Source organism: Lemur catta, chromosome 10 (assembly GCF_020740605.2).
Source record: "Lemur catta isolate mLemCat1 chromosome 10, mLemCat1.pri, whole genome shotgun sequence".
Lineage (NCBI taxonomy): Eukaryota > Metazoa > Chordata > Mammalia > Primates > Lemuridae > Lemur > Lemur catta.
Genome location: NC_059137.1, coordinates 84,988,384 through 85,011,066, shown reverse-complemented (window position 1 = coordinate 85,011,066; position 22,683 = coordinate 84,988,384). Strand labels below are relative to the sequence as shown.

At 37.6% G+C, this 22,683-nt stretch overlaps 1 protein-coding gene across 3 annotated transcripts in view; it reads left to right on the top strand.

The window, feature by feature from the left end:
* The window catches only part of IARS1 (isoleucyl-tRNA synthetase 1), a 74,485-nt gene that overhangs the window by 7,286 nt on the left and 44,516 nt on the right, over positions 1 to 22,683 (top strand). For all 3 annotated transcript variants that reach the window (XM_045563136.1, XM_045563137.1, XM_045563138.1), the window contains 9 exons: positions 1,239 to 1,321; positions 4,114 to 4,231; positions 8,589 to 8,736; positions 11,387 to 11,474; positions 11,716 to 11,776; positions 15,609 to 15,704; positions 19,495 to 19,617; positions 20,152 to 20,243; positions 20,906 to 21,004. In XM_045563136.1, the coding sequence (XP_045419092.1) occupies positions 1,239 to 1,321; positions 4,114 to 4,231; positions 8,589 to 8,736; positions 11,387 to 11,474; positions 11,716 to 11,776; positions 15,609 to 15,704; positions 19,495 to 19,617; positions 20,152 to 20,243; positions 20,906 to 21,004 (908 nt within the window). The remainder of the gene's footprint in view (positions 1 to 1,238; positions 1,322 to 4,113; positions 4,232 to 8,588; positions 8,737 to 11,386; positions 11,475 to 11,715; positions 11,777 to 15,608; positions 15,705 to 19,494; positions 19,618 to 20,151; positions 20,244 to 20,905; positions 21,005 to 22,683) is intronic.

The window sequence follows — 22,683 nt, the reverse complement described above, 5'->3', positions numbered from 1 at the left end:
CCTAATCAGTCTCTTCCTCATGTTCTTTCCACTCAGGCTTCCTTCATGTTCTCTCTTTCACAAGATTGTGTTTGCTATGGTCTTCCTCTCAGAAACCTTAAGTAGCTTCTCTTCATTGGTGAATAAAGTCTAATTTCATCAACATGAAAATCAAAGCTCATCAGTTTTCTCACAACCTAGCTTTATTGCTTGGTCACCAGTAGGGAAAAATCCTAGTGAATATAACATGGATACAGGCCTTTTCTTTTTTTTCTCAAGTATTTAAAAATTTTTTTAACTTTCCATTTTGAAGTAATTTCAGACTTACCAGAAAATTGCAAGAAATAATGCAAAGACTTAACCTCTGCCCTTCATCCACCTTTACCAACTGGTAACATCTTCAATAACTGTAGTATGATTTTATAAAGCAGGAAATTAACATTGATAAAATACTACAGATCTTATTCACATTTTTACCTGTTGTCCCACTAATTTTTATTTCTGATCCAAGATTCAGTGCAGGATCTGGCAGTGCATTTAGATTTGTCGTAACTTCTTACTCTACTTTAATACTTTAATACAGAACATTCATTCAGTTTTTCTTTGTCTTTCGTGACCTTGTCACTTTTAAAGAGTGCAGACCAGTTATTTTACAGAATGTCACTCAATCTCTGATGCTTCCTCGTGATTCAGTTTCGATTATGCATTTTTGGTAAGAATGCCACAGAAGTGCTCTTGTGCCGTTCTCAGTATCTCTTATCAGTTGGCATATGTTGTTGCTATGTCTCATTAATGATGACAACTTTGTTCACTTGATTAAGGTGTTATCTGTCAGGTTTAGGTGTTATCTGTCAGGTTTGTCCTTTGGAAAGTTTTTCCTTTTTAACTAATAAGTATCTTGTGGGGAGATTCTTTGCAAATATTCCTTTACTTACATATTTTCACTCATTAATTTTAGCATCCATTGATGATTTTTGCCAATAACAGTTATACCTGTGGTGTTTGCTAAATGGTAGTGTTGGTAGACTTTTATAAACAAATGTTTATACTTGTAAATAACATTATGTGCATATAGGGTGAATGCCAAGAAAAGTAGTTCTTGACCTTATATAATGTGTTGTTTGCAATATAGATTTACTTGAATCATTGATTGCACTGTTTTCCTAAAATTATCAAATGTGACAATAGAAATAAACATACACAGGTATACAATAACAAATATCATTGTCTAATACTATTCCAATATATATATTTTAAAGTCTACTGTTACCAGACTTGGCCGATGGATTGATTTTGACAATGACTACAAAACTCTGTATCCACAATTCATGGAATCAGTCTGGTAGGTTTCTTAAAAATTGTAAATATGATAGTATTCTGTTGTATTGGTCAGTGGAGAAGTACACTAGCATGAGTCAATTTGTTTTCAGGTCCATAATTATTTATCTGAAATCTTTGAGAACGGGTATGTTTTTGAATTCAGGATATTTTAGATTTGAGAAATATAATAAAGTAAACTAAAAATGAATAAAAATTTTAAAAATAAATAAAGAATATGGCCTGATGTCAAAGATTTTTTGCCAAGTTAGTTTACAGAAGTGGGGGGTTTTGTTTATTTTTTTTAAGGAATTAAATACAAGAGATCACATACTTGAATTTAATGCTGAAAATTGTATAGTGAAGTCACTGTTACCTAATAGTTACAAATGAAATTTTAATCCTTTTTATTATCGTAATATAATGGTAGCAGTGCCAATCTTGATAAGTGGTTTAACTTGGGCCTCCTACAATAGTCTGAGAATTACCTGGCAAATAGTCACCATCAATATGGTTGCAAAATGTCCTAGATACGAAACAGCCTTGAGGAATTCCTACTTTCATTAAATTATGTGTGAAAATACAGGTGAATTGCAAAGCTGTTTTTTAAGATACAATGTCTTGGCATTGCATTGTAGGTACCTGTGGCTCTTGTTGCCTTCTTGTCTACCTACTCACATTTCTATTAGTCAAGATCTGTTGTACATGCTTGACATATGTCCTTTGACTTTGAGGAACTAGATACCTTTGGACAGTTCTTCAGACCCTCAGACTCTGACAGGCCTCTGTGGATGCATCTCCAGGCCTAGGTACCCAAAGGTGTGAAGCCAATCAGATTTTCTGACATGCCAGAGCCTGTGGACATGGGGCTTCCCATTCACTGAGCAGCTGGAGTTCTTATGACTAGAGCATCTAAAAAGCAGATTTTGTGTTAACCATCTGGGAAAAATCCAACAGAATTAGTGAGCACTTTAGTGACTAGGGTGAGCAAGAACCTGAATTTTTAATTTTAATAAATTTAAATATTTAATTTTTAAAAATTTAAGTTTATAATCATATATGATTAGCACCTACCATGTTTGTCAATATAGCTGTAAATTCTCCTTAATTTACATAAAACTAGCTTGGATAGGGAGGAAACCCTCTCCCCCCCCTCCCCAGCTCCATTGTCTGGGCTAGAGTGCAGTGGAGTTATCATAACTCACAGCAACCTCAAACGCCTGGGCTCAAGTGATGCTCCTGCCTCAGCCTTTGGAGTAGCTGGGACTACAGGCGACCACCACCACGCCCAGCTAGGTTTTGGGGGTTGTTTTTTTTTTGTCTTCCTTTTGATTTTTTTTTTTTTTTCAGCTCTTCATGGGGGTACAAAAGCTCAGGTTATATATATTGTCCATGTCCCGCCCATCCCCCTGAGTCAGAGCCTCAAGCGTGTCCATTCTCCAGACAGTGCACCTGGCACTTTTTTTTTAATTTTTCATTTTTTTGTAGAGACAGAATCTTGCCCTTGCTCAGGCTAGTCTCAAACTCCTGGCCTCAAGCAGTCATCCTACCTCAGCCTCCAAAGGCACTAGGATTACAGACTTGAGCCACAGTGCCTGGCCTGGAAAACCGTTTTTAAAGCCTCTTGATATTAAAATGGTTGTTATTCCTGAGAAACATGTTGGCATATAAATATGGCACATAGACTGCAGGTTAATATAAAAAATAGTAGGACATACCTTTAATAATGATATTAATAACGGTGATAACTTAGACTGAGTTGGTATATAAAGTACTTCCACATAAATTTTCCCATATGACCCAGAGAGTCCTATGGATTGGGTTAGGACCCTGTTTGAGGTAAAGGCAAGTTGTGACTTGCCTGGGAACAGCCAGCTAATATTATGGTTCTGAGGCTTAACCTGGGTCTTATTATATCAAATCTATTGTACTCTTCCTCTAGTCTGCTTTGAATGTCCTTGTATCAAAGGATATAAATTAAGATTAAGTTTAAACTTGGGAATTTGTTTTAAAATATCATTTTTTTAGCTTTATCTAAAGCCATAGGAATAACATTAAAAAAGTACATTTTTTCATAAAAATGTCATTTTAACAAGTGGGAGAGAGTTTATTTCATTTATTATGCCAGGAACATAGGAATTAGAATATAAAGATGAATTAAATAAAGGCAGAATTAAGTAAGAGTTCTCACCAATGCACTCTATTATCTGTTTGAGAAGGGTGAATAGTTATTACAGGAGAACTTATGACTGTTATGGTTGATGTTTACACAGTGTCTTTGTATACTTAATGCAATGTTTAAGTGTTCAGCAAAAGTTTTTGACTAACTTTGGGAGAGATAACTGATCCTAATCCCAGTAGTTTGTGCTTTTTAAATTGCTTTTGTAAAACTGCGCATTATAATGAAATTTAAACAATACACCAGAAAACTACTTCAAGAAAAAGCTCTGAAATCTCAAGCATAATTAATATGTAGGTAAAAATCTATTTTTTCAACATCTCTAAAAAATGTAAATGTATATACTAATACATACATCTATACATCATTGGTACCTCACTGTATTATATGGTCTGTCAGTTCCTTTTCTTAGCATGTCTTGATCATCTTTCCATGTCAGTAGATATTAACACTTTAAATGTCTGCATAATGTCTTATCATTTTGACCTATTGTAATTTATCAGCTAACCTTCATGTGAGAGACATTGTTTTTTCGCTTCTTTGGGAGATAGAAACTTTAAACAAAAAATGGCATAAATATTTACACTTTGGAAAATAGAAGTTTGGTTATGTAATTATAAAACTCCATTTCTTGCTAGGTGGGTCTTCAAACAACTCTATGATAAAGGCCTTGTTTATAGAGGTGTGAAGGTCATGCCCTTCTCCACCGCCTGCAACACTCCACTTTCCAACTTCGAATCACACCAGAATTATAAGGTATGTGAAATGCTGAGACATCATTTAGCATTGAGTTATATACATGGAAGTTAAATGATTGGAATCACAGTAAATATTCCCAAGTAGTTCCAATGTAGAATGTTAACCTAGGGCATCAGTCAGTCTGATCACTGCTTACTGAGTGCTTATGAGAGCCTCAGTACAGAGATTGGTAATATTAACAGATTTAAAATGAGGGTTTTTTTTTTTTCATGTTGGATTTATGAAGTGTCTTAATGTGATAGGATTTGCTTGTTTTGACCGTATTTTTGTGCCTCTCTCTTTTGTTAAGTCCATCTCCAACATACTTGCCTGCAGTCATCATTTCTTCAGGGTTACTGCTTTGGGTGATTTTGTGCCTTATCTGAGACCTTATAACATTACTTGTTAAAGGTATTTGGAAGAAAATTTAAATTGGGATGGTGAATGGTATTATGATCTCTAGTGAAATAAAAATCACTTGTCATTGTTGCTATGATAGAAGTGTTTAGACATATCTGATCTTTACAAAGTACACTGCTTTATTATCTAGACATGTAATAAAAGTGAGTCTTCTGAAGCGTGACGTGTATGTTCTCGTGTATATTCAGGAGATGTTTTCGTTTTTAAGAGTTCATGTAACAACACTCTGTTTTTAAAGGATGTTTACTTGTTTGGAATTCTTGTGTCAAGGCACAGGTGTGGGATTTTGTTAGTAAAACTCACATTTTTAAAAGTACTTTTTAATCTTTCACATATCCAATTTGATCTTTGCAAATCCTTGTGAGGTGGATATGACAATTCCTGTGGTCTCCTAAATACTCCTGTGTAATTGTTCATGTTGTGTGTATGTTTTTAGTAAAATATCTTAACATAAAAGTGTAGAAAATAATGAACACCTGGGTACCTAGGCCTAGCTTTGTCAAATCTTAATATATTGCTATATTTGCTTCCTTTTTAAAAATACTTTAATAAGGAGAATTTCAGGCACAAACAAAAGTAGACAGAATAGTGTAATAAACTCCCGCAGACTTGTCAGCCATCCAGCAACCATTGAATGTGGCCCATTCTGCCCCATTCACACACTCTCTGGTTCTCCCATCCTTATTTTGAAACAAATTTCAGATATTGTATTATTTTATCAAGAAATAATCCAGTGTTGATCTTTGATAAGAAATCTATCTTTTTTTAACCTTATCATATTAGTATTTCTCACCCCTAAAAAAGTCATTTTCAATCACCTTTAATATCCTTAATATTCTCTGTTTAATTCCTGAATATTATCATTATTCACATGTCTAATTGTTGCATCACTTGCATCACTTCCCTTGGGATAAGTTTTTAGTTTGTTCGATCAAGATCTACCAAAGGCTCACACATAGTGATACTTGTCTTTTAGGTCTTGTCTTACTTAGTCCATTTGTGCTGCTATAACAAAATCCCTGAGACTGAATAATTTATAAACAATAGAAATTTATTTCTGACAGTTCTGGAAGCTGAGAAGTCCAAGTTCAAGGCATTGGCAGATTCAGTGTCTGAAGGCTGCTCTCTGTCTGCTTCCAAGATGGCACGTTGTCACTTTGTCCACACATGCAGAAGGCCAAAAAAAAAAGTGCCTATCTAGTTCCCTTGAGCCCTTTTATTAGGTCATTAAATATGAAATGTATGATTTTGAATCAAAAGTGATGTTTATTATATCTCAAACAAGAAGCAGTACAACTAATCAAAGTATGTGCCTAAGCTATCGGCACAGTTTTACCATCTTAATAGTACCTTGTTTATGCCAGGAGCGAAGAAGCCTAGAGAGCAAGTGGTGAAGTCGCAAAACTCATTTTCCACAGCTTGTTGAGAATGGAATATTTTTCCCTGGAATAAGTGGTAGTCATTTGATGATGCAAGGTCTGGTGAATACGGTAGATGACAGAATGTTTCCAAGTCCAGCTTCCATAGTTTTAGCAGCATTTTTTGTGTGACATGTGGTCAAGCATTGTCTTAAAAGAGCATTGACCTGTTTCTGTTGACCAATCTCAGCTGCTTAATCGCAAGCATCCTCATCATTTCCTCTGATTGGTTGCAGTAGACATCCACTGTTATCGATTGGCCAGGTTTCATGAAGCTGTAGTGGATAATACCAGCACTGGACCACCAAACAGAAACTATTAGCATTTTTTGATGAATACTCAGTTTTGGACTGTTTTGGCACTTCATCTTTATCCAACCATTGTGCAGAATGCTTGCAATTGTCAGAAAGAATCCATTTCTTATCGCATGTAACAAGACGGTGTAGAAGTGGTTCGCCTATATTGTGTCGTAAAAGCAAAGAAAGGCAAGCTTCAAGACAATTTCTCTTCTGACACTCATTTAATTCATGCGGTACCCATCTGTCCAGCTTCCTTACCTTGCCCATATGTTTCCAATGGTCCAATATTGTTGGAATTGTTATGTTAAACCTTGGTGTTAATTCACTAGTAGGCTGAGATGGCTCCTCTCCCACTATACTTTTCAGCTCATCATTATCCACCTTGGTGTCAGGTCACCCTCATGGCTCATTTTGAAGATTAAAATCACCAGAATGGAACTTCTCAAACCATCGACGTACTGTGTGTTCATTAGCCACATCCTTCCCAAACACTTGATTGATACTTCATAACACGAATTTTTTACTTATCCATGGTTTCACAAAAGTTGTCTTTAAAAAAAAGTGAAAGATAGTCACAAGCCAAAATGTGCTTTTGAGAGAATGTGGATGTATCTTCACCAAAAAAAAAAAAAAAAAAAAAGTAAAAGTGAAATGTCAGCAATATCAACTGTCAAAGTTGGTACTTAAGGTAATCAGACATTCCCTACTTAATAACCTAATAGAATTGGAGTTGGTAAACTTTTTCTGTAATGTAAATATTTTAGTCTTCTAGGGCTAGATCTGTGGTCCCTAATCCCTGGGCCTTGGAGGGGACTGGGCTGAGGAGCTCCGCACCCATCGCCCATCCGTGGAAAAATTGTCTTCCATGAAATTGGTCCCTGATGCCAAAAATGTTGGGGACCACTGGGCTAGATGGTCTCTGTTACACACATTCAACTCTGTCAAAACCATTCTTAGCTCACCTGCTTTATGAAAATAAGCAATGAACCAGAATTGTCCCATGGGCCGTGGTTTGCTGACCCCTATTCTAAGGAGTACTGGCAAGCAGTTTTCCAAAGTGATTCTATGTATTTATAACTGAACAGTTCTGATTTTTCTGCATTCTTGCTCACATTGACGTTTTCGTTTTTCATTTTACCCATTTTGATGTGTTAATATTTTGTGTATTGATTGTAACTGAGGATTTTTTAAAACTTTATTTAAAAAATTTAATTTTTAATTCTTACATAATTTCAGACCTACAGAAAAGTGAAGATGAATTCTGTATATCCTTCAACTAGATTCCCTAAATGTTAACCTTTTACTACATGTGCTTACCCTTCTCTCTTTTTTGTGGGGTGGGGTTTATTACCCTTTGAAGGGTAAGTTACAGAAATTTCAGCTCCAAAAACTACATATTTCCTAAAAATCAATAACATTCTTTTAAATAGTTGAAATTAGAAGATTAACATCGATACCATATTAGCTAATCTATAGATCTTATTCAGGTTCTAATTGTCCCAATAATATCTTTTATGAAGAAAATCCTAGATAGTGTGCTTCATTCTGTTGCTGTTTCTCCAGCCTTCTTCAATCTTAAACAGTCTCTCTATATTTCATGATACTGACATATTAATATTTAAAGAGGTACAGGCAAGTACATTTGTAGGGTCCCTCATTTCATCTTTGTCTCATGTTTTACATGTGAGTAAGAACTTTTTCTCATGACAATTTAGAGTGCAGGTGGTTTGTGTTGGGGATTGGTCTTTTGTACTTTACAGCTATTTAAAATTCTTGATATTTTCATGTTGAAACATTGCCATAGAGTTGGAGCAAATCTTCTTTTATTTAATGAGCTGAATTGATACTACTTTATTATAATTTCAAGTATATGGTGTTTCAGTAGGATCTTTTTGATTTTTTGTTGACCTTACTCTTCATAGACTTATGATAAAGTAATTATAGTAAAACCACCATTACATATTTCTCTTGATACATTACTTTGAAAAGTTAGCAGATGTCTTAAAATGTTTTATATTTGTAACTAAGGTAATATTAAAACATTTCTTAAAAATTTAAAAATGTTTACTTGGAATTTCTTACTTTGTATTTTCTTTTTATAACTGTGGCGAATGTTTTTAAGAGCTCAGTTTATCCTGAAAATTTACTTATTTTATTCTTCTTTAGGGTCAGTGTTTTTTTTTTTCTTGTCTGTTATTATGGATTTGTAAAACAGTACCTTACCTCAATTTATTTCAGGATGTTCAAGATCCTTCAGTATTTGTAACTTTTCCATTGGAGGAGGATGAAAGTATATCTTTAGTTGCTTGGACAACCACTCCCTGGACTCTACCTAGTAACCTTGCCCTCTGTGTTAATCCAGATATGCAATATGTGAAGATTAAAGGTAAGTGTGAGTCTGGTTACTTATGGTTAATATGGATAAGATAATTTTATATTTGAGGAAACTATAAAGGATTGCAAGAATTAAAAAGAATTCTTGGAAAAGAATCTGACTTAATCCAAAAAATGATAGCTAAAAGGTTTTATCATTTCTGATTGAAAAGCAACACACAGGCTGGTCGTGGTGGTTCGCTTCTGTAATCCTAGCACTCTGGGAGGCTGAGGTGGGAAGATCACTTGAGGTCAGGATTTTGTGACCAGGTTGAGCGAGAGGGAGACCCATACTATACCAAAAATAGAAAAAAGTAGCCAGGTGTGGTGGCATGTGCCTGTAGTCCCAGCTACTCAGGAGGCTTCGACAGGAGGATCACTTGAGCCCAGGAGTTTGATGTTGCAGTGAGCTACGATGACACCTCTGCGCTGTACCTGGGACAACAGAGCAGGACTCTGTCTCAAAAAAAAAAAGAAACAGAGAGAGAAAGAAAGGTAACACACAAAAATTTAAATAGTACAGAGATGTAAAACATAGAAAGTAAAACTTTGTTATAATTTCCGATTTGTAATATGGGTTGTACACATCATTCTCCTATTACATATGAAAAATCTAAGATTTGGAGATGTGGCATCACATAGTTATTAGGAATTGGTACCAGAACTTGAAAGCTTTGTGCCTTTCAAATATTCCTTGGTAGAAGAATAGTTTCAACTAGAACCTTTCCTTAGATATTTATATGAAAAAAAGAAGGTTGACACTTTGTTAACTAATATACCTAAGTGAAATAAACCAGTCACAGAAGGGCAGATACTGTATGGTTCCACTCAGATGAGGTACCTGGAAGTCAAATTCAGAAAGAAAAATAATAGTAGAATGGTGGTTGCCAGCGGCTGGGAGGGAAAGGGAAATTATTGTTTAATGAGTACAGAGATTCAGTTTGGGTAGATGAAAAAGTTTTAAGTATTGATAGTTTTATTGATTACACAACATTGTGAAGGTATTTAATGCCACTTAGGAATGGTTACAATGATTTTTTTTAATAGCTATATCATAACAATTAACTTGTTTCACAATAACTTATATTGGCAAGGGAGGAATATTGAGAAAGGAATGGGAGAATATTGGAGGTCAGAAAAAAAGAGAGAGAGGGAGTTCTTTATTCGTTTCCCTTGGAAACAAATAGGAACAAGAGTTGACCTGCTAGAAAGAGCTGTCATCCACACATGGGCCTGGCTGAGGTGTCTGCAGCTGCTTCTCTGGGGCAAGTGCAATCCCATCTGCACAATTTCCTTGTGTCACAGTTGGGTCACTGGACATTCTGTAATGAGCCTGACAGCCTTGTGCTTGGCAGACATTGTAGCTGAGTTCTATCAGAAAATGTGGACTCCACTTCTAACAAAGTTCTTGTGAGGTCGGAGCTGGGGAGTTGCAGCCTTATTTGTAGCAGTTTTTCAATGAATTACAAAGGCTTTTGCAATGATTCATAGATTCTCATTTTACTTATAGTAAATTGAATATATGACATAGGTTCTAGTAAATCCTTGAGTATATCATACCTTACAGTTAAGAGTTTTAAGTTGCCCTAGGTTTTTTCAGTATTGAATTTTATTTTATTTTACTTTTTAGAGATGGTGTCTCGCCTGGCCTGGAGTGCAGTGGTGCAGTCATACCTCACTGCAGCCTCAAATTCCTACGCTCAAGGCAATCCTTCTGCCTTAGCATCCAAGTTGCTGGGACTATAGGCACACCCCATCATACCTGGCTAATTTTTCTTCCTTTTTGTAGAGACAATGCCTCACTATGTTGCCCAGGCTAAAGCAGTCCTCCCCTCTCGGCCTCCCAAAGTGCTGGGATTACATGCATGAGTCACCACACACTCAGCAGTATGAAATTTTAAATGTTCATACATCTGCTCCAGCTTTTCTATTCCTAGGATAGCATCCTCCAGAAGCACTTCCAATAAGGGTACATAGATACATACAAAAACATTGATTATACCAATATTCATAGTAGTGAAAATTTGAAAGCAATTTAAATGTCTAATAGTCGATTTATTTGAAATAACTAGTGGTGCCTCCATAAAATGGAGTCCTGTGTAGCTGTTTAAAAGAATGAGAAGGATCTATATATGCGAGTATATAGAAAGATACTCACAATATATTAAGTGAAAACAAGTTGCAAAACTATATAGACTATTACTTCATAATTGTTTTTAAAAAAATCTCACACATTTACATATATGTTTGTTAGTATGTACATAGAATGATATCTGGATGAATAGACCCCAAAATGAGAATGTATGAGAAGGGATAAGATTACAGGTGACTTTTACATTGTGAGCTATTGGTTTGTTAATTTTATGATTTTTAAACGTTCACGTATATCACCTTTAGAAGGAGAAAACAAAGATAAATTTACTTAAAAAGGATATAGGTGTGATAGATAATAAATACTGGCTTCCTAACTGATGTTTTTGTCATTTTCGTATCTGGGAAGCAATGTTCCATAGTGTTCTTTGCAATATTCCTCTGTGAGTACTGGGCACACTAGATGCACATGGTACAGGTGCTTCTCAGGAAGAAAGTATGCCTGATATGTGTCTTTAGAGTCAGCAAACTCTGAATATAACTGAAGTTCACTTTTTCTCTCGCTCTCATAGATATTGCCAGAGAAAAATTACTCATTTTAATGGAAGCCAGATTATCAGCCCTCTATAAGCTGGAGAGTGACTATGAGATCCTTGAAAGGTGAATATTCAAATAATTGTTGTATATGTGTCTTTATTTTTAAAAAGAGAGAAGCTTTATTATCCAAAATCTGTATTATTCAAATTTAGTTTTAAGTACTCGTACTGAGTATGTTCAGGTGAAACATTTCAGTTTTAATGACTAAGGAACCAGCAAATTAGAGGGAGGGGGCTTATGGCTTCATGTGGCTGCAGTCTCAGTTCTTTAATTTTAATCTCATTGTGACTTTCTCCTTTTCTAGATTTCCTGGTGCCTATCTTAAAGGCAAGAAATATAGGCCCCTGTTTAACTACTTTGTGAAGGTAAGCTTATGCCTCCTTAACTGCAGGGGCTCACCACCGTCTGTTTATCTGATAGCTGGAGTGAAGTGATGAGTGGAATTCCATTGTCTTACTGTTATATTGTTCCAGTGAGTGTGCCTACATCCAAAAGTCTGCTTTAGTATTAACAAAATTAATTCGTTTGTGTTACCTTCTTGTTTTAACAATTAAAATTTGGAATTTTTCTTTTTAGCACAGCTGTAGATTAGTTTTCTCAAATTATATGCGGAATCAAGTTACATTTGATTGTGTATTTTTATTGCATACAGTCTGCATATCAACCCAGGGTATTTGAGGTGGGTTTTTTTGTTTGTTTTTTGTGTTTTTTTTTTTTACATATTGAGGATAGCGATCAGAATAAAACGTTGTGGGTATAAATAAACACAATTCATTTCAAGGAGGTTAATGAGGTGGGTGTTTTAAATCTAGGCATTACGATAGAGCTCATACATTTAGCACCTTAGTGTTGTTATGAGACATAAAGCTGTTTTATGTGGTTTTAATTTTGGCAAGGGAGAATCCATAGCTATAGTTGCAAACCCCACCCCTCATCCTCCACTACCAAAAGAACAAGGTCAAGCAGGAATTCCTCCTGGTACTTACTTAAAGGTCTTGGAATAAGAGAATGACTATCACCTTCAGACCTGGCTTTAAATGTAATGTGAAAATTAAAATCAGCTGACATATATCACATCACAGCCCAAGATAAGACATTTGCTGGCCCCTGTATTCCTGTTCAGTGCAGGAAGAGTTTGTTTGGTGTAGGTGACCTCTGAGGTTTAGGTTCTGTCCACTATATGTCTGTTCATCATTTTGTCTGTCTCTTCATATTTGTGCACCTTGTTTTCCCACATTTTTTGTTGACTACTTAATGGACTTCTTTGTCTTTCCAAGTTGCTGCCCAGTGGATTTCCATATGCTTTCCCTTCTTTCCATCCCTCCCTGGAAAGCTTTAGTTTGCCAGTGTTCAGGACGTGCCCCAGCTTGTATGCAGCAAACCTGCTTCCCAACCACATCCCTTCATGTTGCTTTAAACATATCTTCTACTCAGCCAAAATGGTTCTTTCCTTTCCTACATTCCCTCCTTTTCCATTATGTTTTCCTACCATTTTAAAAGTCTCCAAGTCTGAATTCAGATGTCATCTGAAAGAAGAGTTTTCTGAAATGCCTCTTTGTTTTCTCTCTTGGAAAAAACGTTATACTGCAATCTTCTCTTATATACCTTAACATATTTTATGCTTTATTTTATGGTTTGTTTTTTTTTTAATCTAAAAACTCTTCCACTGGATCGGTGACTCTGTACCTTTCTGAATCACAGATTCTATTCAGAAGCTAAAGAAAGCTAAAGCCTCTCAAATAATCCACATGGACACATTAGACAGGAACTTTTGATTAAGTCAGAGGTCTGTCTGGAATATGCACCCAGTATATACAGAATTAAGTTGAATACCACCTACCCATTGAATAACCTTCCTGGAATACCTGAGACCTTCAGTGACTTTAGACAGGTACTATACATCCTTTGACTCAGGACAAAATCATCTGATATTCATCTGAAATATCAAGGGAAGCTGTGACACTGGATGCCTATAGGGCAAAATTGCAGATCTTGGTGGTATCTGCTAACCTAGGTGGAGGCAGCCCAGCCATGGCCTGCATAGGCCCCAAGTGGCTCTTGAGAGACAAGATACAATGAGGGCTTTTCTTGTCTGCCCTTAAAGCCAGTAAGATACTTTTGGGTTCACTGTGTGTACATGTGATTCTGAGGACCCATATATTCTTTTTTTTTTTTTTTGAGACAGAGTCTCACTATGTTGCCCAGGCTAGAGTACCATGTCATCAGCCTAGCTCACAGCAACCTCAAACTCCTGGGCTCAAGTGATCCTCCTACCCCAGACTTCTGAGTAGCTGGGATTACAGGTGCGTGTCACCATACCCAGCTAATTTTTTCTATTTTTGGTAGAGATGGGGTCTTGTTCTTGCTGAGGCTATTGTCAAACTCCTGAGCTCAAGCAATCCTCCTGCCTCAGCCTCCCAGAGTGCTAGGATTATAGGTGTGAACTACCGTGCCCAGTCAGGACCCACATATTCTACCTCCATGTTTAAACTATTGATGACACATCTTTTAGCACCTATCATACTACACCTTCTGAAATGTTTTAAATTGATTTGGGTTACAGCAATAAAAATTTATGGTTATTTTTCAAATTTAAAGTTCCAAAGAAGCTGAGTGATTTGATGTAGTTGAAAATAACATTGCATTTGGAACCAGAAGACCTTGTTTCAGGTCCTGGTTTCATCACTGTTAGTTACGTGATTTGGAGAAGCCCTGTAATCTTTATTCTGAGTTTGCTTATCTGTGAAATGCAGATAACAGCGATAATTTTTTTTTTTTTAAGACAGGGTCTTGCTCTGTTGCCCAGGCTTGAGTGTAGTGGCATCATCATAGCTCACTGCAACCTCAAACTCCCAGACTCAAGTGATCCTCCTATACCTTAGCCTCCCAAGTAGCTAGGACTACAGCACACACCACTGTGCCTGACTAATTTTTTTTTTTTTTTTTGAGACAGTCTCGCTGTGTTGCCTGGGCTAGAGTGAGTGTCATCGCGTCAGCCTAGCTCACAGCAACCTCAAACTCCTGGGCTTAAGCGATCCTACTGCCTCAGCCTCCCGAGTAGCTGGGACTACAGGCATGCGCCACCATGCCCGGCTAATTTTTTCTATATATATTTTTTAGTTGGCCAGATCATTTCTTTCTATTTTTTTTTTTTTTTTTAGTAGAGACGGGGTCTCTTGCTCAGGCTGGTCTCGAACTCCTGACCTCGAGCGATCCACCCGCCTCGGCCTCCCAGAGTGCTAGGATTACAGGCGTGAGTCACCGCGCCCGGCCAAATTTTTGTTTGTTTCTATGTTTTGTTTTGGTTTTGGTTTTTAGAGACAAGGTCATGCTGTGTTGCTCAGGTTGGTCTTGAACCTCCTCAAGCAGTCTTCCCACCTTAGCCTTCCAAAATGCTAGGATTACAGGCATGAGCCACCATGCCTGGCCAGCCATAATATTTTTAAGACATGGGAATACTGACACCTTTTTCACAGGATTATAGGAATTAAATGTGAAAGTCATTTGGGAAGAAATTTTTACCAACACTTAGAGGTAGAACAACAAAGGTCCAATTTGGCAGGTCCAATTTGGCAGAAGCAAGGGTATATGAAAAAAATATATAAAGAGATGAAGATAGAGTAGATCTGTTAACATTGTATGTATTAATCTGATGCAGTTGCTGTTGAAATGTGCTGAACCCATTTCCCCTAAGTTTTATAGTGATGGGATACCTATAAATAACCTATAATTCTTGGCTGCTACACCTGTTCCTTTCAAGATTTGCCTTTTATGACAGAATAACTTGAGCTGGGTTGAAAGGAAAAGAAGCAGCAAAGTATATGCAGTCCTTGAAAATGTACTGGGAAGTAAATTAATTTAGAGAAAACATTTTCTGAGACTGTATGCTAAACTACATGCTGGGGCAAAGGTGGCAGTTGGGAGAACTAATGAAAATACCCAGTTTTGTGACCCAGGAAATTAGAGATTTTTATCTGCAAGTCTTCAGATAATTATTTCATTTGTGAGTGGTGAGCTATTATTCATAGGAAAGACGTTTTGAATTAGCATGTTTCTTCCCAGCCTGAATTATTCTGTCATTTCTATTTCTGAAAATATATTTTACATGTTGAAAGTTTTTTCAGGCTCTTACCAAAAACTTGTCATACAGATAACATTGTGTTTCGTCTCTAAAGTCTGGTAACCTTTCTTTTCTAGTGTAAAGAGAATGGTGCTTTCACTGTGCTTGTTGACAGCTATGTGAGAGAAGAGGAAGGCACAGGCGTTGTACACCAAGCCCCTTACTTCGGTGCTGTAAGTAGCATAAATCTTGCACATGTATTTGAGAAGTAAATGTCAGCTGCCACTTTTCATGGGATGCTGAGTTGTGTGTCTTATCATGTTGCTTGCTCTCGTTTGGACCATCAGGTCAGCTTCTTTTTTTTTTTTGAGACAGAGTCTCACTCTGTTGCCCAGGCTAGAATGCTGTGGCATCAGCCTAGCTCACAGCAACCTCAAACTCCTGGGCTCAAGCAATCCTACTGCCTCAGCCTCCTGAGTAGCTGGGCCTACAGGCATGTGCCACCATGCCCGGCTAATTTTTTCTATATATTTTTAGTTGTCCAGCTAATTTCTTTCTATTTTTTTTTTTTTTTTTTTTTTTTTAGTAGAGATGGGGGGGGTCTCGCTTTTGCTCAGGCTGGTCTCGAACTCCTGAGTTCAAAGGATCCCCCTGCCTCGGCCTCCCAGAGTGCTAGGATTACAGGCGTGAGCCACCGCGCCTGGCCTTAGTCAGCCTCTTTTCTGCCTCACTGCCCCCTAGATGGCTTATAAAATTTGCACCTGCAATTGCCTTTCATCCTGAGCTGATTTCTGAAAATGGTGGGTCAAATCCAGGGCCACTCCTAGACATTTAATCTTTCTAAAAGGCCAAGGTGCCTGCTGTGTCTTCATTCATTTATTCATTGATGATTTACATACAGTAAATTTCTCTCTTTTTGGTGTGCATTTCTGTGGGTTTTGAGGAGCACCTAAAGACATGCAGGCACCTCAGCCATCAAAATACAGTCTGTTCCCATCACCTCTGCTGTGTTCTTGACTAAATACTACACGAGCAGAAGGGAGAATCTGACCTCTCCCCTCAGAACTGTACTTTGTGGTTAATTTTATATTTTGCCCAGAATAATTTTTATAAAAATACATTCATTTTAATGTTATTTGTATATGAATAAGAACAGAATAACATAGGGATCAAAGGCATGTGCTTTAGAGTAAACCAGCTCTTACCTTAAATCTTGGCCTTGCCACTAACAGGCAATTCGTGGGCAAGTTGCTTAGCCTTTCTGGACTTCCTTTTCCTCCTCTGTAGCATGGTGTGGGAGTATCTCCCTGTCAGGATAACTCTGAGGGTTAAATGAAATCATGTACACAGAGTATTTAGCACAGTGGCTGATAGAGTGATAGTCTCTTAGGATTATTGCTGCTAGGGTTGTGCCCACGGGTCACCTACAACCTCCTCTGGTCTTGATAGTTTTGTGACTTTGTTCTAAGAGCTGGTGAAGCTAGTCTGTCTCCATTTGTGATTTTGCTTCCATTCTTTTTTTTTTTTTTTTTTTTTGAGACAGAGTGTCACTTTGTTGCCCTGGCTAGAGTGAGTGCCGTGGCGTCAGCCTAGCTCACAGCAACCTCAAACTCCTGGGCTTAAGCAATCCTCCTGCCTCAGCCTCCCGAGTAGCTGGGACTACAGGCATGCGCCACCATGCCCGGCTAATTTTTTGTGTATATATTTTAGTTGGCCAGATAATTTCTTTCTATTTTTAGTAGAGACGGGGTCTCACTCTTGCTCAGGCTGGTCTCGAACTCCTGACCTCGAGCGATCCACCCGCCTCGGCCTCCCAGAGTGCTAGGATTACAGGCGTGAGCCACCGCGCCCGGCCTGCTTCCATTCTTAATCTCTGGGATTTTTATTATGGACATCTTCAAACATACCCTGAATAAAATATTAAATTCATATGTACATCATCCAGCTGCATTAATTATGAACATTTTGGGAATCCTGTTTTATTTCTCATGTTTTCTCATTCCTTTCTCCACACCTTTTTTATTTTGGAGGGAGGATTTTGAAGCAAATCCTGAACATTATGTCTTTCATCTCTAAATAATTCCAGCTACATCACTGACTGATAATGACTTTTATTTTCAGTATAGCCACCATGCCATAATTAATATTTATACCCAATAAAATCAACAGTTTCTTAATATCACCTAATAGGTGGTCCGTATTCAATTTTGATGGAAGCATTCTTGATAATACTACTTAACAAGTTTTAGGAACTAGTCAAATATCAGTTGTTCATAACAATTTTATGGTCAGCTGGTATGGTTACTCCACTGATAGTAAATAATAAAAAGATAACTTTTTGGTTTTGAATTATAGTTTAGATTTTCCTTTTTAAGTGTGGATATTTGTCATTAATTCTATTTATACTTCATATATCTGTCCTGAATGATATGCATGTTAATGTTATAGAAAATCAGTTCTTTAAAGTACACCCTTTAACCCCATTTTCCGAGAGGCCTTTACTCTTGTCATACCCAAGTGATGCGATGTGTGATCTCTGCAGAATCTTTGCAGTGGTGTGTGTGTCATCATGTTGAACGTCACTTGTTCTGGCTCCATTCAGGAAAGCTCTTAGCTTATGCTGTCGATAGCGCTGTTTGCTCCACATTTACCAGTTCAAGTTGCTGTGTTTTGGGGCTTTTCCTGTCTTCCCACATCATTCTACACAAGGCAGCCTGAGCACAGCAAGAGGTGAACACAGGTCCAGGTGGAAGCATGTCAGCTTTCCATTTGTTTTGGAGTCAACACAGAGTGTGGTTTCACTACCCTAAGACAGTCGCTTTAATTTTAGGTTTAGGCAACATAGCACAAGTAGTGAAGACTGTAGACCCTGGAGCCAGGCTGTTTGGTTTTGAATCCTAGCATTACCACTTCACAGCTGGATTAGTTCTTCCTGCCTCATTTTTTTTTCCTCTGTAAAATGAAGATGATTGCTAGTTTGTGTGAGGGGTGAAAACCTAGTACACCTGTCTGCCTTGCTTGCATGACTATTATGCAATTTAAATGAGCTTTTGTAAAGTGCTCAGAGTACTGTCTGACAGAGAGCTTTGTACATGTTATCTCTAATTTTTAACACTCTTCAAAATGTATTTCTGAAGCATCTTGGTTGTAACCGAGGTAAACTATGCCACCTGAAGCCCAGCTTACTTATTTGAAAAGTGAATACTTTGGGTTTAGATCAATGTTGCCATCCTTTGGGGTGTTCCCTTTACAGGATTCAAATCCATGTGTATGTCAAGCATGATACAGTAGGTCATGTCTTAAACTTGTGTGTGCTTTAGTTTTTCAGATGTGCTCCTATGCTGTTATAAATCAAATTTGATTTAGTTGTAAAACATTCATGTGTGTCATCTGTCTTCTCACTTAGTGGATACTGTGCTATATGTGGGGGTCTGTGACATCATGTTTGGGAAGACTGATATAATTGCTGTCCAATTGTGAGGTTCTGATTCTGTGAATGGTCCTTGAGTCATCTTCAGTTAAGAAGATAAAGTTGGGCCAGGCGCGGTGGCTCATGCCTGTTATCCTAGCACTCTGGGAGGCCAAGGCAGGTGGATCGCTCGAGGTCAGGAGTTCGAGACCAGCCTGAGCAAGAGCGAGACCCCGTCTCCACTAAAAATAGAAAGAAATGATCTGGCCAACTAAAAATATATATAGAAAAAATTGGCCGGGCATGGTGGTGCATGCTTGTAGTCCCAGCTACCCGGGAGGCTGAGGCAGGAGGATCCTTGAGCCCAGGAGTTTGAGGTTGCTGTGAGCTAGGCTGACACCACGGCACTCACTCTAGCCCGGGCAACAAAGCGAGACTCTGTCTTAAAAAAAAAAAAAAAAGAAGAAGAAGAAGAAGATAAAGTTGATTGCATGTACATGTCAATATTGAAAAATTCTCTCTTAAATCTACCAGCTCATGATTTCCTCCTTCCCACGCCTATACTTAGATTGTTTTATTCTACTCTCCTATCCTCCCCATTTGCCTTTTCCCAGGATGACTATCGGGTCTGTATGGATTTCAACATTATCCAGAAAGACTCACTCCCTGTTTGCCCCGTGGATGCTTCAGGCTGCTTCACAGCAGAAGTGACACATTTTGCAGGACAGTACGTGAAGGTTTGTAACCCGTATGATGTGGAAGGGTGTCGGTCTCATTGTACTTCTTTCATCAATCAGTTTTTCTTTCTTTTCCAGTAAGGAAATTCTTGCAACTTCTAATTAATCTCCATCATTTATAATTATAGTGTAATTCTTCTAGAAGTTGTTTTTATTTTGTTTCAGCATATAAAATCAGCAAAGATAGATATTATCAGCTACATTCAGAGGATCTAGTATATTTGGAGGAAGCATACTGTAGTTTCAGGGGTAGGAATCAGAAAACTGAGCTCCAATTTATGCCTCATTAAGCAACTTCTTGACCTTAAGGTAATCATTTCTGATTAAAAACTGCACTGCCTTAAATGTTATGGAATGTACTTGAAAAATATTTAAAGTTATACAGTTTCTAAAAAATGGATAGAATATTTTAAAATTATATATGTTTTATTTGTGCCTTTTATTCATAACAAAATACCAGATTTTAGTAATACAGTTGTATTATTACTAAATATTATAGCATGTTCTAATAGCTAAATTTTAATTTTTTACCAGGATGCTGACAAAAATATCATCCGGACCTTAAAGGAACAAGGACGACTGCTTGTTGCCAACACCTTCACTCACAGCTACCCTTTCTGCTGGAGGTAAGAAGGAACAAAGACTGTTGTAGTAGAGCTTCCATTTTATAGATATATTTACTATGTGTGCCCATTCCATTATATTTGTGGCTTTCATCTCATTTGTATCCTTCACAGTGTTTGGAAATTGCCTCATTTCATTTTTAGGAAAGTTTTATGAACACGTAATGTTGTCTCTTTCCTAAGGAGTTGGGTGAGCAAAATAGGCATGTACAAGTCTGTTTTGTGTTGTACCTACATTTTTTTAGGATGAGAAACACCTCTAAAATCTAATAGAATTTGTTGAGAAATTTCATGTGATAATCAAGTTTTAATACAAGATCATCCCGTAAAGATATGGGTGAAAATGGAATGTTCAATGGCATCCTATCCACTTTCCCCATTTCCTCTTCTGTGCAGAAGTTGGCATCATTTCTTAGACAGTTGTAACCAGCAGGACTATGTTTTTTTTTCTAGTCTTGTTCTTTTATTAGCTTTTGTCTTTCTTGGTATTGTCGAGGGAGATGACTGATTTTGAAGACTCAGACCTTTGTATCTATAATAAAAATGGATATTAGTAGAAGGCCGAGTAGGTGGTGGTGCTGTCAATAAGGGACTATAAGTCAGTCTTACTCCGGTACTTGCATGTCTCAGCCTGATCAGAGACGTCTGTGTTTCTGCTTCGCTAGGTCAGACACTCCCCTCATTTACAAAGCAGTACCCAGCTGGTTTGTGCGAGTGGAGCACATGGTGGACAAGCTACTAAAGAACAATGACCTGTGCTACTGGTGAGCAGTAAGATGTATTTCTTCATAATGCCTTTTGTCGTATAGTTAGTAAGTATGGTTTACATTCTCCCAAATTATAATAAGTTTAATAGCCATCTTTTATTGCGTATTGTAACAGCTGTCTTTTATTTTTTTTGTGTTAAAGAACACAAAATAATTTAAATAATATTACATGATAGGCTGGGCTCTGTGGCTCAAGCCTATAATCTCAACGCTTTAGGAGGCCAATGTAGGAGGATCACGTGAGGCCAGGAGTTTGAGACCAACCTGGGTAACATGTAACATAGCAAGACCCTGTATCTATAAAAAATTTTAAAAATCAGCTAAATGTGGTGTGCATGCCTGTAGTCCCAACTACTAGGGAGGCCGAGGCAGGAGGATCATTTGAGCCCAGGAGTTGGAAGTTGCAGTGAGCTATGATGACACCACTGCACTCGAGCCTGGGCAACAGAGTGAGACCCTGTCTCAATAAATAGATAGATAGATAATTGATTGATTGATAGATAGATGTCCTGGGCAACAGAGACCCTGTCTCAATAAATAGATAGATTAGATAGATAGATAAAAGTATACAATAGAAGTACCATCCTTCTTATGATAAAGTATATAAGGGAGCATTTTTCTTTTTTAAAACCCAAAGAAATGAAAAACTGCCATTTATTTGATTTTCAGGATGCAATGACTTTGAAAAAATATTGCTGTACTCTAAGGTTGTTAGCCTTAAATAATAGTCATTTTCAGAGTAAACGTTACTTTCAGATGTACCTGCAAAAGCCATTTATGCTTACTACTGTTGGCACTGGAATAGATGATGTCTCCTGTGCTTGGCTTTATGAATAAACCCTAAGCACAGAGGCATTTACTCTCCCCAGCTGATATGGTGACCCACAGGTGATGTAGCCCAAGAGGTGTTGTTTTAACTTCTGGGTACAAAATGAAACAAGGCTTGAATCCATGTATTTCAGAAGAATGTTTTTCACTGAGAGTTTTAGAAGGTCATCGCCGCTCTTACTTCCCACAAGGGCCCAACTAGACTAAAAAACTGTATTTGGGTTTGGGAGAATGGGGAGAATGTCAGGGCAGTAAAGGAAACGGTTGTAAATTGTAGCTTTCTAATATTTCCTAGCAGAGCGATCCTGATTTCTCAAAAGACAGTTTTTTCCATTTTTATAACCAGTAAGCTCATTAGTTCTCCTAGTGAGTTTAATGAATAAGATACTAGGTATAGAATATTAGTAATACAGCCTTGAGGGTATGCAGACATGTAAACTGATACTTGTAATACAGGATGGTAACTGGAGTGCACGAGAGAAGGATGTTTGAAAGCCTAGGGGTGCCCTTGACTCATCCTTGTGGTTGTGAAGGATTTCTGCAAAGCTGAACCTCAAGGGATGAGGAATGGAAGAGGGACACAGAGGGGAGGAGGGTCACACAGCAGAGGGAGGGTCACACAGCAGAAGGAGGGCACAGGCATAGGCAGTTAGGTGAGAATTCTAGAGAACTTGCCTCGTTGCTGAAGCCTAAAGTGCAAGGCTAGGGATGACCAAAGAGAAGACTAGGGCTGCAGAGTAGCTACCAATCACCTGGCCTGATAAGGGCCTATGCTAATGAGTTTCAGTAAAACTGCTGTCACGTAGACGTCGTGAAGACCAGAATTGAGTGGGATGAGGCTAGCTAGA